General features: G+C 45.3%; 3 protein-coding genes and 2 non-coding genes across 5 annotated transcripts in view; all 5 read left to right on the top strand.

The window, feature by feature from the left end:
• The window catches only part of galnt18a (UDP-N-acetyl-alpha-D-galactosamine:polypeptide N-acetylgalactosaminyltransferase 18a), a 127027-nt gene extending 125145 nt beyond the window's left edge, over positions 1-1882 (top strand). Inside the window, exon 11 of the mRNA XM_070907360.1 lies at positions 1736-1882. Within this exon, the coding sequence (XP_070763461.1) occupies positions 1736-1882 (147 nt within the window). The remainder of the gene's footprint in view (positions 1-1735) is intronic.
• A 5622-nt stretch (positions 1883-7504) lies between these two features.
• On the top strand, positions 7505-7575 carry trnag-gcc (transfer RNA glycine (anticodon GCC)). The gene has a single exon. It is a non-coding gene; the product is annotated as a tRNA-Gly (tRNA).
• A 3243-nt stretch (positions 7576-10818) lies between these two features.
• trnag-gcc (transfer RNA glycine (anticodon GCC)) lies at positions 10819-10889 on the top strand. Its single transcript has one exon. It is a non-coding gene; the product is annotated as a tRNA-Gly (tRNA).
• Positions 10890-12874: 1985 nt separating this feature from the next.
• Positions 12875-14215, top strand: pyurf (PIGY upstream open reading frame). Its single transcript, XM_070907498.1, has 2 exons — positions 12875-13129; positions 14068-14215. The coding sequence occupies exons 1-2, from the start codon at positions 12927-12929 to the stop codon at positions 14210-14212; spliced, it is 348 nt and encodes a 115-aa protein (XP_070763599.1). The 5' UTR covers positions 12875-12926; the 3' UTR covers positions 14213-14215.
• Positions 14216-14231: 16 nt separating this feature from the next.
• Positions 14232-14960, top strand: LOC139286628 (phosphatidylinositol N-acetylglucosaminyltransferase subunit Y). The gene has a single exon (XM_070907499.1). It carries the CDS (start codon positions 14412-14414, stop codon positions 14622-14624), a length of 213 nt encoding a protein of 70 aa, XP_070763600.1. The 5' UTR covers positions 14232-14411; the 3' UTR covers positions 14625-14960.
• The last annotated feature ends 848 nt before the right edge of the window (positions 14961-15808 follow it).

Genomic DNA, 15808 nt, shown 5'->3' with positions numbered 1-15808 from the left:
GGAGAGTTATGGGCTTGTGACATTGTTTAGAACAAATACAGTGTGTGCGCACACAGACACACACTCGTGCACACACGTATTTTGCATAATATAAACTAATATATGTATAATAAGTTGCATACAAATTATAACTAGAATGAAAATGAAGTTAACAGTTCCTGATAAGCCATGATTTGACCGTCCTTTTAAGACTGTGGTGGTTTCATGTTACTTTAACGTGAAAAGGTAACATGTTCCAGAACCTTAAAGTGGCTGCAATCAACATTTTTCTATTTACACTGGACCACACGACTACTTCTGTATGGAAGGGTTATTTGCGTCTATTTGTCGGAGTACTTGGTGAGTGAGAAAGTACCCGGGAAAGCTCTTTTTGCTGCAGTGTGGCCTCTTGCCCTCCGTCCACTGCATTAAACTGCATGTGATTTGTGATTACAGGCTGTGAAATTCAAAAACACAAGGTCAAATGTACACTGGCCATGGCTGACAGATGATATGCCTGTGCAGCTTTGCTGTAAACTGGCTCATAATTTTTACAGCATACCTCCAGCAGCTGGGGGGTGAGGGGGTGGGGGGGGGGTGCATGCAGTAAAAGATCCACAGACTCAAACTTTAGTTGGAAAGGTTATTGGCTGTTAAACCATGGATACAGAGAATACTGACTGGCTTGGCAAGCGTCAGGAGTGCACTCTGATGTGTGGTCTGTTCCACCATACGTTAGATTTATACATTTATCCTTTATATAGGCTGATGGTTTGTTTGTCTACATTTTTGTCTTAGTGTTCTGCAGCCAATAGTGTTTTTAATTGAACGGAGGGTTTTGTTTCCCCACGGTTCTGTGTTTGTGTGGGCCTGCAGAAAATGAAATGACAGCTGTTCTGTGTAACGTCTAATTGTACTCGCAGCCTGTGAAGGTTCTACATTAGCGCTAGCATCGCGGGAGGGAAGAAGAGTGGGTGGTGAGAATGAGGAGACTAATCTGATGGTTTAACCAACCAAACGGTGGATGATGTTAAGAGTAATTAAACACTGCATTTCAGCCCGTGCCTATCTATATTTATGCACATGAAAATCGACCAAAGTGGGGTGGGCGGGTTGGGGGTTGTCAGTTAGCTCAGCAACCCCAGTTGGCTTGCTAACACTATAGAGCATAGACTGTGTATAAAGATGGACGACATGGCAGCTCCCCAAAAGTGAAGCCAAAACGTCTCGATCGCCCCCCCGGTGGCTGGCTGCAGCATAGGTCATAAACCCCGCCCCCTCCATGTTAGCGGATGGGACATGGCGTAAACTTAAAAAATCAAAGTACATGGCAAATACATTTTGGGCGGGTGTATGGCTCCAAATGACGTCACCAGCGCAAGATGGCATTTTTTTTGGGGGTCAGAGCAACTCCAAAGGGAGACTCTCTTGGGATCTGCAAAGCGAGCGAGGGTGACATATATGTAGCTTTACCGCCAGCGAGCTAATCTGCCAGCGTTTTTACCACCTACTGACCGCTGTTGGCGAGGCAAGCTATTATTACAACACAGTAATGATGCTGTTTCATGAGGGTTTCTTTTAAAAACAAATGATAATGTGCTTTTGCTGGACGACATTAAAGAATTCAAGCAACAAACCGAACTGTAGTACAGAAACACAACCCCAAATGAGAGCGGCATTCTTCACCTGTCTCATCATTATTTCAGCGCTTGTATTCTGTAAAATCTCACTCACCCCTCTCTCTCTTTGCCTTTAGGGTGGCTCCATCCAGAACATGGAGTCTCAGCGTTGTCTGGAGCTGGTGGAGAGCAGGCAGTCAGAGTTCCCTTTCCAGCTGGTCATTCAGGACTGCACCGATCAGAAATGGACCATCACTAACATACTGACTGTCCTGCCACAGTGAACACGCTCGACGGCAGTCGGCTGCTGGAACGCCTTTGTTGTGACGGACTTACCTAGCGAAGCGAAGGGAGTTCGCGTGAGGACCTCCCCCTGCTTGAGACCGACAAAAACCAAACTGACCCAGACCCAAGATCGACCGTCACAGAGTTCGGGTGCACGTAAAAAGAATTGAGAGTCCAGTTAGAAATGGACTAAAGTGAACTAAGTGTCCAAAAAATGAGCCTCAATACAGGACCTATTTTTAACGAGAGTCAAGGAAAGATGTGCTCCAATCAGACACGGCTCATCAGTAAACTAATTTAATGCCAGTGACCCGAGAGGAGAGACGCTCACAGATGGAACCGGGGCTCCTCAGACGTCCCACTCCGCAATCGAAATGAGAAATACAGCCGCTCGTTCCGAGGGACAGCCTCGGGAAATCATGTAAATCATGTATTTTTGGGTCCCCGTCCGCCTGTTTAAGACAGGGCCTGTACTCCCTCGGCCTCGCCGCACAATCAACCACAACAAATCGAGCGTGCGCGGTGCCAATGTGTTTGTTGGCAGAGGGAGAAATGCCAGGTGAGGGGCGGCACGCATTCCGGAAAAACCCAGCAGCCTGACTGTTACGCAGAATGATGTGGAAGGGGGCAGGTTTTGAGTCGTCACCGTCGCACACTGCTTGGCTCAGAGTGCGGGCAGGGTACCACAGCAAAGTGAGAGAGCGCACTGGGGAATAAGCGGCGGGCGCTTTGAACTGCCATTGTGAAAGGAACGCTATCCCTCAGAAGTGTGTGCTTTTGAGTTCATTTGATCAGGCGCCCAGAGCCGCCGATCACGCCGGAAGGCGCGCATGTTTACGGGTTCAGAGACGGAGCAGGAGATTCATCCGGAAAAGGGAGATTTTAGACTCCCTCGCTCCTGCGACACCGGCAGCGAACACGCCTCTCATAACTCATGGAGCATTGACGTGTCTTAAGCAGACCTGGGTGGAAGGAGGAAAGCGTTGTAAAAACTGCTGGGGCCGGAGAAGGCGGCGCGCAATCTGCACTGGTGTTTTTAGTTTAAAGGTTTTATGTTGAAATGTTTCGTGCCACCAAACGCTACGTATTCAAAGGAATCCGGGCTGCAGTCGTCCTGCCATGACAGGTATAATAGAACTGACACAAGAAGATGTCAGTTTAACACAGTCTGTATACACCCACACAGTCCTGTAGGAGATGTCGGGAAAAATGAATGAAAAATGCCGGCGTGGGTGTGCAGGAGCTTTGACAGAGCAAGTTCAGATATTTACTTGTCTTATTTCAGGGGGGCCTCCTCCTTCAGAAAGTCCTCAAGACCCGAGACTGCCCCCCCCCATGCTACGATCCTTGATCCTCGCTGGGTAACGCTCACGTAACTAAGCGGCGTTCACAAAGAAGCGAAGTGATGGAAAATGCCATTTTCAGAGTCTGACAATGAACAGCAGGCGTCAACGCTGATGTTTGTCCTCGTCAGCGGCCTGAGCATGTTGTTCATCAATACATGTGGAATGCTCCTCTGAGTCCTTTTATTGTTTACGTTGTATGGATAAGTTAACTCCACATGTTGTTTGCCGGTAGATTTCAAGATTAACTCTGGTTTATTACAACTCGGGTCTTGTCTTTGTAGTCGTGGTCATTGATCCTATCAGCTGTAGTAACTTGCGATATATGGCTAAACACGAGCGGTCAGGTGATCCAACGGGTTTCAATCAAACACCCAGAGTTGGTCGGACTTATTCGGATGAGAAAATGAAGGCAAGCTGTAAGGTTACTTCATGTGCATGAACACAATTGAACACGACGGGGTTGCAGTGCATATTGGACAAGAGTGAACTGAACTCTCTGTCCCTAAATGGAATTATTGTAAGAATTATAAATGCGGCCATTTTACGTCATCAGGCTGTAGTTGTGGAGGCACAAACCTTTCCCGTGCAAAGAGGAATAATTACCGGCATTTCAGTTTGACCGACAAATAAAGTGCGAATAAAGGGCGATCTGATTACAGGATTAATACGTAGCATGTACAACGCTAACAGCAAAGGCCATAACAGCTTGTTTCTACCCTTTCTGATCGTCGGACCGCTCATCTTTCCTGCCCCATCAAGATTTCTTTGGGGGTTTTTTTGCCGATGACGCCGTGTTCCCGAGGTCTCAGCAATGGCTTCAGTGAGGACAACGCTTGCACAACTGAGACAAACGCTGGGCAAAACTAGAAATGACCAGGCCCAGGTTTTACGAATCCTCCATCATACGGGACCCACGTTGTCACTCCGTTCTCCACCTACACCGCTGCAACAAGGTCGCTGTCAAAAGGTATTCTGGGAAATGTAGGGCATCACCACTGAATCGTGCAGAATCAGATGGCGAGCAACAGGAAAGGCATGGATTGAACACAACAGATGGATGTTACATCATCCGTAGCAGATGGATGGTATCTTGACAGTGGACGAGCATCCAAGTTCTGCTGCTGCGTCCTCGAAACCAGTCAATGCGCTGGTGTGTGTGTGTGTGTGTGTGTGTGTGTGTGCGTGCCCTGTTGTTCCCTTAAAGCTCTGAATCGCGGGTGTCCACCGGGTACGAATTCAACAAAGGGCATCGGGAGCTACAGCTAACCCGCGGGGGAGCGTGCAAAAAAATGAGTTCTCCTCATTCAGTTCATCATCATCAAGAAATGTGGATTCCAAAGACATGTAGTGGGAAAAAAGTCAAAAAGTCAAAATTAGACACACGTGGGTCTTACTTATGGAGTTGAATTTGTGCCTCAGTTCTGTGGGCACGGTGGGACACTTTCAGCACATACAAAAATATACGTTGGAGATATAAAATATAATTGATGGGCATGCGAGAAGGAGGAATTGGGCACGCAACGACATGTAATCCATCAGTATTAGGCGCGTACGTGGCCGTGACTCATGGAGTTCAACATGTGCCTCGCGCCTGAGCGTGCGGTGGGACCGTTTTAGCACAAAGAAAATAGATTTTGTGGAGAAATGACGATCATATAAATGATGGTTTTCCACAAAATGTACTTTGTGTGCATGCGTGTGTTCCTGTCCCGCTGCCTGCACTGATAGAACTCCATACAGACCGGGCATTGGTGCCCGACACAGAGGAGTGTCTGGATGTATGTTTTTAAATGTAGCTTTTTCGCTGATCCGACATTTGCGTGAAATACTACCGCTAAGCTGTTTGCTCTACATTTACGCATCTCCAGAAGTCACGCGCCGTCATGAAACCTTTTAATTAAATATAACCGCTTTGCAATCAATCTCCCAATTATTCAAAGCCCTAGCCTGCAACAGCCGTTATCAATAATTCAACACAAAAACAGGATGAACCTCTTCATTATTAATCTGGCTATTATGTATTCAAAAGTTGTTGTTTTTTTTTTACCCCCCCCCCCCCCTCATCAACTCATGGAGGACTGGAACTGTGTGTCTTCTATCGGCTACTGTGTAGCACCTGTCACCAAACCTTCTGTGGACCTTCCGTCGTTTGTTTTTGTGGCTCAGGTTTGTAGATCCTGAAAAGTATCTCAATTTTTGGGAAGCTGTTAATATATCGAATCATGGGAATGTCCAGGCTATTTTATTAGTGTATTTGAACTGGATATTTATAAGTACCAACAGTAAAAAAAAAAAATGATAATGGCAAAACGTCTGTCCTGTGTCTCTTTTCGCCTTTGCTAACAATGAATGTTTTGAACACTTTTTGACAGTGCGGGTGTTGGGTTAGCACGCTAAAACATATCGTCCGGATTAGCAGCTGGCCTACAGACATATAGTATGGCATATTAAAGGTTCCCCCGTGGAAGTAAAAGCCACACCACAATTTCAACGTCTCAAACACAATATTGACATCATCATCAAAGACGCTCTATAACAGAAGACGACGCTTTACAAGCTGCGGCAATGGCATGAAAACACGCTTCCTGTCTCCTAAGTGGGCGTGGCCACATCCCTGCTGCTCCTTTTGTCTGTCTAATGATACACCCCCCCCTCAAAGTTAATTGTCTGTTTGTTTGAAAAGGCCATTTCAGTGTCAGAATGTTCGTAAGATTTGTGCCTGCCGCTAGTCAGTAGTCTAAAGGGGCGGGGCAGGCACGGAGCCACATTGGCATTCTTAAGGATGGACGCGTCCGTCCGTCTTCACCAGCTAGTCGTTGACTTTGTCTGCTTGGTGTTGAGCAGGTAGCGCGCAGTGGATTCATCGGGAAGGAAACAAGGTTGGTGAGAGCTGAGAGACTGAACCAACCAAATATCTTAACCCATGCAGTGACGTGGTGAAGTACAACGTACAGCATTCCCCTCTGAAATGTGGCGGAGTCGAGGGGTAAAGGAGCTTACCACTACTACCACCGTGTATGATGCCTGCCTATTGCAGTATGTCATCAGAATCTTTCATCATGATGATTTGAAAAACTCAGTTGACGGATTTTAGCCCTTTTTGCCCTTCCCTAGTTTGCAACTGCGGTGGACCTTGACTGAAAGCGGTGCTTCATTCATTTTGATGTTTGATAACTGTCGAATGTCTGAATCAAAACCGCCGCACACAAAGATACTTGATAAACTGTAAAGCCCTGACGCTCTTTCATCCCACAGTCGCTTGTGCGTGTGCTGAAAACACCTGTTAATAAAAGTGAGATTACATAAATGCCATCCGGTTAAAGACATGAATGACATTTTCTTCCATCTCCCATTGAACATGTTTTGAAGCGAGTGAAGAGGGGAAACACTGTGCAGCGCATCTCATCAAAATGAAATCTGCAATGATTGAAGTCTCATTCAACCTCACAGAGTTGTTTGCCTGCGTCTGCTAAATTTTACATTATTAGCTTCCAAGATGCAGGTCGCTAAACAGGAGCGCAGGCATTTTCCCTGAGCGCCTGCGTCTCGGCTGAACTCGGGAGTTGGGCGTCATGAAACATGCATGAGATGGCACTCTCTGAGCACCGCCGACATCAATCCCAGAAATGCTGCTGTTTACTCTCCCACTGTCTCATAAAAGCCGTCATTTGCATGCTCACACACACACACACACACACACAGACACAGACACGCACACATTTCGCAATTTATGTCACCGTTTTTTACAACAAGGAAATGAAACACAAGTGGATGAAGAAATATGATTCATGATTTATTTATTTTTTTTTTTTTTTCCGAGGCACTGACGGTGTTGAGAGCCAAGCGTTCAGTGTATGGATTTACAGTAATCTTGTTAAAAGAAGGTGGATGTGTTCCACCACGTTACAGGTGAAACTGCACGTATCCAGATAGCTTTTCATTACCATGACTTCCTCATTTTAATGCTATTTTTGTATATTTGCAGCAACAACAACAACAACAACAACAACAACAACAACAACAAAAACGACTGGATGCTCATTCATTTGAATTCTTTTCCAATGAAAATGTTTCATGGGCATTTCAGTTTTCTTTACAGGTGAACAAACTTACATAGGGTTCATCTTCTGGGGACCGTGAATATCTCTCAAGGTAACGGAGGAAATGTTTTCAGGGCTTTCAAGGTTTGAAGTATATGGGCTTGAAACTGGCCAAATTCCAGGCATGTCAGCCAGCGTGCCTTGTCATGTAAACTTAACATTTGTGGGCATTCAAGCATTGGTGGTTCAGTGGTAGAATTCTCGCCTGCCACGCGGGAGGTCTGGGTTCGATTCCCGGCCAATGCATAGTTGGTTTTAACTTTGTCATATACCAGCAAAAGCTACTACTACCCATCTGTGAAGGATATGCTAAGAAACTTGTTCACTCTAGAATATGATTCGTAAAGGCATTGCCTTCATCGTTAGAAAAACAGTGTCCAGTCAGTAGCCTTCATCCTCTGGGGATCATGAATTTCTCTCAAGGTCATGGAGAAACTTTTAAGTGTACGGACTTGAAACTGGCAAAATACAAGTCGTGTCTTCATTCTGCCAGCCAACATTTCATTCGAAATCACAAATATGAACCTCATGGTGGCGAGAGAGGAAAAGTCAGTCAGTCGACAGTAATACACAGTAAACAATTCATAGTGGGGGCTAGAGGAAAAGTCAGGGAATCACCCAATGAATTCCCGTTCACAATGACTGAGAAGATGTTTTCAGGATTTTTAAGGTTTGAAGAATATGGGCTTGAAATTGCATGGAGGCCAGGTGAGAATTCTGTGTGGACATGTGGGCATGTTACCCTATTTAGCTAACTTGCTTCACAAGCATTGGTGGTTCAGTGGTAGAATTCTCGCCAATGCAGAGACATTTTAAACTTTGACATATTTGACATTAACAGACTTGTTCATATAATATCATAACAGTGAGTTGAACTTGCTCCCAACACCTTTGTTTAAGGGTCTCCTTTACCGCTGAAATCTCCCAAAACAAGTGCATGAGTCACTTTGCCTTGAAGAGCTGTTAACCATTAAAAAAAAAGAAAGTGGAGGATTTTAGCTTCTCATGATGGTCTGAATGCTCCAAAGATTTCCCACTCTGGCAAGTATAAAGCTCTGCGGACCAAAGGAAAAGAACGGTAAACTTTTACGTTGCAGTTTGCAGTGCAGTTTGTCTGCTGTGGTTCAGCTGAACTGGGGGCAGATGTGTGGGCCTCTGCATTCCCGCAGCCTCCGAGGATACACTAATTACCACCTCCAGGCAGCATCCTACTCCCTCGTTAGCCCACTGAGGAGCTGGACCGACTCTCTCTTCCTCTCAGGCCCACTCATTCACTCCGCCGTCATCCTCTCTGCCGTCCCTCCCTCTTCCTCTCACACCTCCTCGCTCAGGCCTCTTCCCTCCCTCTCTTTAATTCACTTCCCTCCCACCCCGCCGCCTCCCCCCTCTTTTAATAGATACCATTATAGAGCGGACGCGTCTTCCCTAAAGAGAAATCCATCCTTTAACACAGTGCCTTCTTAAAGGATTACAGTGATGCAGGAGTGTGCCCAGGCACCAAAAACAGCTTTACTCTTTTGTCTCTATAAGCGATAAAGCATTTCCACGGATGAGTCGCTATAAAAGCTGAAACCCTGCACCTATGCTGTTTGGGGGAGTTACCATGAGCACCTCATAAACAAGTCGCGGAGCCTCTCATAACATCAAAGACATTGTAAACCTAGCACGTCCAATGAGCCGTGAGCGTGCGCAATAATAAACACACACACGCACACACACACACACACATTGGCACCACAACGTAGTACTTAACGGCAACCCAGTGATTAAAGCCGTGAGGCACTCTGGGGCCTTGAAGGGAGCGGTAATGATGCAGCGTCAACCTTTGCTCACGCCTCATTGGCCCACGCTTCTGCCGCGACTTAATTGAAGGGTGCACCTCGTTAACGCTGTTGCCAGGTGACCACAGAGGCCTAATTGAGGGGCAACGCTTCATTGGATCAGTGCCTGTCCATCAATCAGGTGCAATAGCTGGAGCTTAGCTTTTTTTCTTCTTTTTTTTTATCGTCTTGGCAGCGGAATGTGTTGACTGGAAGAGAGAGAAGAAGTGTGGGAGGACCTGGGGGGGGGGGGGACAGGGAGAAGATAGGGGAAGGGCGTGAGAGAGGAGGATTAAGGGTCCGTGGGAGACAAGAAAGACGGGGAGGGGAAGGGAGTCCTTGGGGATCTGATTATCAGATTAAGCAGCAAATGCTACATCAGCAATATTTCAGCATGGAAATGAAAACTCTCCTGGCAGGAAAAAAAAAGAAAAAAAGCCTAATCTCCTGTTTCTAATTGGATAAAACCTACGCTCAGCAAGGAAAACCATCAGAACAGAATGGAATGACACCGAATTGCCGTGCACCACTCAATTTCGGGAAGCGGATTCTCGTTTTCATTGAGTTCCTGAGGGCAACATACAGGGAACTCAAGAATACACTCTATTAACATGTTTTAATTCGAATTCTGCGTGTGGAGCAGAGATACAATTTAAAGTATTGGCTATCGTCACATTTGGGCAAACATGACTTTGGCATGGCTTTCTGAGTCCTGGGGCAGGTACGAAATGGACTTGCGAGTGGATTCCTGCAAACAAGATTAGATAATAGAATGTGGAAATTAGGGCTTTTACTTTGTTAATATGGTGGAAACTGGGGGGGGGGGGTATTACCATAAACCCTGTAAATGGGTTGAAGGTGATGAGACAAATGTGTGTAAAGGTGCACAGCCTTGATGGATTCACTCTATCACTAAAAAACATACAGATGTCTGTTCACAGTCGCCAGGAGAGAGAGAAAAAAAGGCTGTCACTGTCCCTGACTCTTCAGTACAAACGGGGGGAGGGGGGGGGGGCAAACCTGGAAAAACACAGCCTGAAGCAGTCACAAGAAGTAATCGGCGAGAACTTCTTGTGTCTGTGCACAGGTGAGCGGCCCTGAGAAGGTCAGCAGAGGTGTGGGAGTGATGAAAGCTCCGTGGAAAATACATCGCCGGGAGGAGCGGGCTTGACGGAGGATCTGTCAGGAGACACCAGTCAGGCTCTGCTGCTGCTTGCGAGGCCCACGCTGCTGCCGCCGCCTTCCAAGCGCAGCTCTGTCTCCCACTTGTAGGGGGGCAACATTGCTGGTGAAGTGCGGAGATCCTTTTTCCCTGCCCAGAAAGCTTGGAAGTTATTAGCGCTGTAACAATCCTGGCAGGGACCAGCTAACGTCTCTGCCAAGTCTGAGCCGCCTGTTGGCAAGGGGGCCGTGCTGTCACCGGGGAAGCGTGAAGCCTTTTTTTTTGCATCGAACTCCCTGTCGAGTTTTTTTTTTATATATTCTTAAGATATTAGTCAGGACGCTGTAACCAATGACTTGAAAGCAGGACTGTCCACAGTCACATCCACCCAACATGTGCGGCAACGTGATTCTGGCGAACGCTACCTCATAGACCTCAACTGGCCAAATTCCAGGCATGTTAGCCAGCGTGATTTGCTGAGTCAGCCTAACATTATTGGGCTTTCAGGCATTGGTGGTTCAGTGGTAGAATTCTCGCCTGCCACGCGGGAGGCCCGGGTTCGATTCCCGGCCAATGCATAGTTGGTTTTAACTTTGTCTAACTACATAGACCTCATCTCCATTGCACAGAGTCCCTACAGCTTATATAGGTGCGAGCTGACGCGGAACAGGGAGCTGAAGTCCTGACGTTACTGCAGGGCTGGCCTGTTCCACTAGCCTCTGTAACTGTGGACTCCTTTCTGAAAAAGTTACTGCGGGTAATTACACTCTAAGATAAATGAGCACCGACTACAGCACTTGCTATTGCTACCCTTTGTGACATTTAACCTGCATTAACTGAGTTAGACATAATTATAACTGTTGGTTTCTCCTTGCAAAGAATGCAAAGAGCACAAAAACCTCCCATCATTCCCACTTTTCCACACCGTTTAAATAGTCTAAATTAGGTACTTTTGTGTTTACATATTGAATACATATTGAATCCAGATAAAGAAACAATGTATAGCTCCTTTTAAATAAGCTAAATTGATTGTGTATATGTGTAATAGGGATAATAATGGTGGCTTTGCTTTTTTTTTTATTGTCTATGTTATTACATAGACTGTCTATGTTATAACAAATATCAGTGTGATTTGGACTGAGGTCTCCATACTTTCGAAACAAAACACTAACGTTTATATATCTATTTGGCTCACCATATGAAAAATGACAGTTATCCAGTCTTAGCTCTCTAATGTTCCCTCCTAATGTCTCTTTCATCACCGCTGTGAAACTTCATCAGCATTTCAAGAGCAACGTTGTGTTAAATTAGATCAGAGCATCAGGGTTTTCAGTGGCTGGTTGGTCATGTCCAGATGTTCCTCAGAATACACAAGACAGCTCTTTTCTTGCCTATAGGTGGCTCTGGTGTGAGCCGCCTTGTGCGTTATAATATGTGATATTGACCTGTAGAAAATAAGACAGTGTGATCATTTTTACATTTATTTTCAAGGTGACTACTTCAGCTTTCCACTTGAACGGCACTTACTCATTTTTGCCACAGCACATAGCGGTACGACATGCATGTCGTCCTCTTTCAGGCATTATTTCAGCCCCGGTGCTCCGTGGAACATTGTCAGAGATGATGGATACCTCTCATGAGTAAACAGACCCAACGAAAAAAGGTACACAGCTACAGCTCTACACTGGTGTATTCAAGGCCTGGTAGCTAGAAAAAAAAAAGAAAAGAAAAAAAACTATATTAGCAGGTCTGTCATGTACCAAGCAGTGGGATATATTACAGCTAGAAGCAGTTTTAAAACAAGTTGGGGCCCTGCCAAGAAAGTCTCAGAGCAATATCTTCAGCCTTATGGATGGGGGAATGCATTCTGCTCAGGCTGGCACAGGGGCTCTCTCACAATATTTAATATTGTATAGATACAGTATGACCTTCTGGGAAATCATGTTCAGGGTGTGTGTGGGGCTTAAATTAAACTAAAGTTCAAACAGTGACTGATGTAAAATTAACAAAACTTGTACCTCCATTAGATTATTCCTCTCAATACTACTGATCGGGCACAGTGATTTTGTTATTCTGTGACGACTGACCACAATGCTGTGGGCTGTATTACTCACTAAGGCTAAATTGCACTCACTAAGGTGAGTGAGCAACGTATTTGTGAAAGCAATAGATGGAAGCAGAGTAGTGTGTATTGTAGCCTAGCTAAGTTAATGCAATTCATATGTTTTTTTTTCTATATATTTCTGCTTCCACATTCTGGTCAAATCACCCCCATGAAGTTAGCTTTACTGAGCTAAACGATGCAACACTGCCACCATACGGACAAATGTAGGAACAACCATTCTCCAACTCATGCTTATGACTATAATAAAAAATTACATCTAATACTTATTACTTATTAGTTATTATTATACGTAATATTACTCTAAATAGTTTATAAGATAAGCAATTAAACCGGTCTCAAATACTGTTTTTGAAAGTGGGTCGCTAAAGAAGTCAATAGGCGGAACTAATGACAGACGTTTACAGGAAGAGGACTCATATTCCGGTTACACAGTTTCCAGACACTTGCTTCCTGTCGGGGAGTTTCACTAGCTTGTTGGTCACCTTTGGTCATGTTTCGGAATGTTTTGGGTGGACTGGTGACAGAAGCAGCTCGTGCGCACCGCTGCGTGAAGAATGCACCATTAATACAGAGGGCGACGCGCGCCTCCGTGTCGGCCAGGAGCCTTTCGGGTGCGAAGGACGAAGGGCAGCAGCCTTTCGACGTCTCCCTGCTCGACTTCCTGGTCTGCCCGCTGTCCAAGAAGCCGCTGAGGTATGACGGGAACCGCCGGACAAACTACACTTGACTTGGGTAGTTTTTTTTGGGGGGGTGGGGCAGCGTCCACTGTGGGCTCGTGCTTTTTAACTTCATGGTTGATATTTAAGTAACATTTCATATGAGTCGCAATGTGATGTGTATGACCATCAGGTGGGAGTGTTCGCATACTTATGTCTTTCTAGTGTATGTCGCATGATAATAATTATAGCATCCGTTTCATGACACCGTCCGCCGCAGGCGAATCAAGCAGGTGTTTCGGTTTAACGAGTGACCCTGTTAACTGGTGACTTTCAGTCGAATGCGTCAGTTGTTGTCGTAGTTACGGCAAGAGATTTTTTGTAGTTTTTCCATCCAAACACACTTGGTCTTGTTTGGGGAAACGTGTCTCACGCTAACAGTCGGTCGCATTTTGAACGTTGCGTGTTGTTACGGAATGTGTTGAAAACCGGAAGAGAGCAAGTTGCTTTCAACAGCTGTCGTAACCACGACAACAACAGACGCATTCGGCTGAAAGTCGCCAGTTAACCGGGTCACTCCTTAAACCGAAACACCGGTCATGAAGTCATGTTGAAATGTGGACGTAAAAATGTATTTCCACCAAATTGACTCCACTGAATGGGCTCCAAAACCTGACTGGTGTTATAGGAAAATCTGTGACGTTCTGTTTTCTCTCCCCAACTATCAAAATATGTGACCTATGTATCTAAACACTGCGCAGGTAACAGCGTTACACGGTGTGAACATGGGGGGGCGGGGTGACGGATACTGCATTCAGGTGTTGCTGGGAAAGATGACGACGGCTTTCAGTTGCTTTTCTGTAAAACCACAACAACTGTCATGTAGTAAACGTGACACACTGCAAAGAGATGATTTTGAAGACAAAGTATTGAACTTAGTAGAAGAATTGCGTTCCTCTTGTCCCTCCCCCTCAGGTACGAGGCCAAGACCAACGAGCTGATCAACGAGGAGCTTGGTATCGCCTATCCCATCGTCGGCGGCATCCCCAACATGATCCCTCAGGAAGCCAGACTCCTGCAGAAAGACGCCGATACCTCGACCACACCAGCGCAAGAGTAGAAACACCGTCAGCAGACCCGAGCAAACAGACCTAACATTGTTGTGGGCTGAAAGAGCACTGTAGCACTGTAACTGGATTCTGCTCAATTGCCGGACTGTATTGCTGCACAGTGAGAACTTACACTGCACTCTAGCCACCTGGCTAAAAAGTTATTTATTTACTCCACTAGTACCCTGTGTTAGAGCCCACCTAGCAAGCATGTTCTCCCTGTCCATGATGGTGGGGCTGGTCCCGATAGTGTCCCTCTTTGGCTTGTTCTACTCTGCTGCGGTGGATGACAACTTCCCTCAGGGCTGCACCAGCAGCAACAGTCTGTGTTTCTACAGCCTGCTGCTGCCGGTCACCATCCCCGTCTACGTCTTCTTCCACCTCTGGAGCTGGATGGGGATCAAGCTCTTTAGACACAACTAGGCTGTCCTGACGCTGTTCCGTTAAAGGAAAAATCCACCTGAAAAGACTGCATTTTGTAAAAATAGATGGTTTGACGTCACATGACATCACTCGAATGTGGTTGCTATCTCCACAAACATTAGAATAAAATACTGCTGTAATACATATTTTGATTGCGATACCAAGGGAATAGACACATTGCAGGACACAAGGTAGAATGCAACAAAAAAAAAAAAATCTAATTTACTGTCAAAATAAGTCTATTTTGAGAGTAACCATTGGTGGATTTTTGCTTTAATGCACATTACTAGTTAAGTGTTTTAAGGGCTGCTGCGTGTAATAACTGGCAAAAATATAAATAAAGATTTTTTTTTTTTTCTTTTCGAATACTGGTAATCGGCTGATTTTAAAAGACAGAATGATAATGTGTTGCAGTCACAACAGCTACAAAACAAGCCACTGTTGACAAGCTTTGTGAATGTCAAAGTGGTGCAGTAAACCCTGAAATGATAATAGTGTATTGAAGCTTCACTGGGTCATTTGGAAAAACACAGTATATAGTTAGAGATTCTACAGTACATTAAGTAAACCACTATTTCTTCACAATAAATAAACTTTAATTGATAAAAATAAAAATAAAACTTGCTTTCGTACGGAACAGACGACGAACAAAGCGATGAACTACAATTTGATGGCAGTTTCCCGAAAGCATTCAAAAAGCTGTTGCTAAAACTGACATTGAGAGGAGTAACAAACGGCGTGTGTGCACTTAAACCCTATACCAACAACATTATAGGAAAGTCTAACTTTAAAACGTACATTTGACAAACACATTAAGTTGGCACGGCTACAATAAGGATTATTTTTCTCCAGAAGTTCATTTTGGGGCCGAATTTCTGTTCTGTTGTTGTTAAAATTTTTCCTTTTCATGTTCCGAACAACATCCATCACGACTATTTGAACTTTCTACTGTATATCATAACGGGACTGACTGCCCTCACAGTGTTACATCACACCTTTCTGCTCCCAAGATTCTTCCATCTCAAGGACCAGCTTCAGAGTTGAATTTTATTTGACCGGTTAATCTGAGACCTGGTTGCTTTTCAAGCCGACACGTTAAACGCTGTTTCGGACATTAAACGGCGCCCTGCAGAAGAAGCGGCAGCCACTGACCACAGGTTAGTGTCCAGAAACCTTCACTTCCA

Source organism: Enoplosus armatus, chromosome 6 (assembly GCF_043641665.1).
Source record: "Enoplosus armatus isolate fEnoArm2 chromosome 6, fEnoArm2.hap1, whole genome shotgun sequence".
Lineage (NCBI taxonomy): Eukaryota > Metazoa > Chordata > Actinopteri > Centrarchiformes > Enoplosidae > Enoplosus > Enoplosus armatus.
Note: the sequence above shows the minus strand (reverse complement) of the source record. Positions and strands in the feature narration are given on the sequence as shown.

Bases quoted from the DNA above. Each gene is read 5' to 3' on its own strand.
- pyurf (XM_070907498.1), top strand. From the start codon at position 12,927: ATGTTTCGGAATGTTTTGGGTGGACTGGTGACAGAAGCAGCTCGTGCG. The intron at 13,130-14,067 runs GTATGACGGGAA...CCTCCCCCTCAG, and splicing joins CTGTCCAAGAAGCCGCTGAG to GTACGAGGCCAAGACCAACG.
- LOC139286628 (XM_070907499.1), top strand. From the start codon at position 14,412: ATGTTCTCCCTGTCCATGATGGTGGGGCTGGTCCCGATAGTGTCCCTC.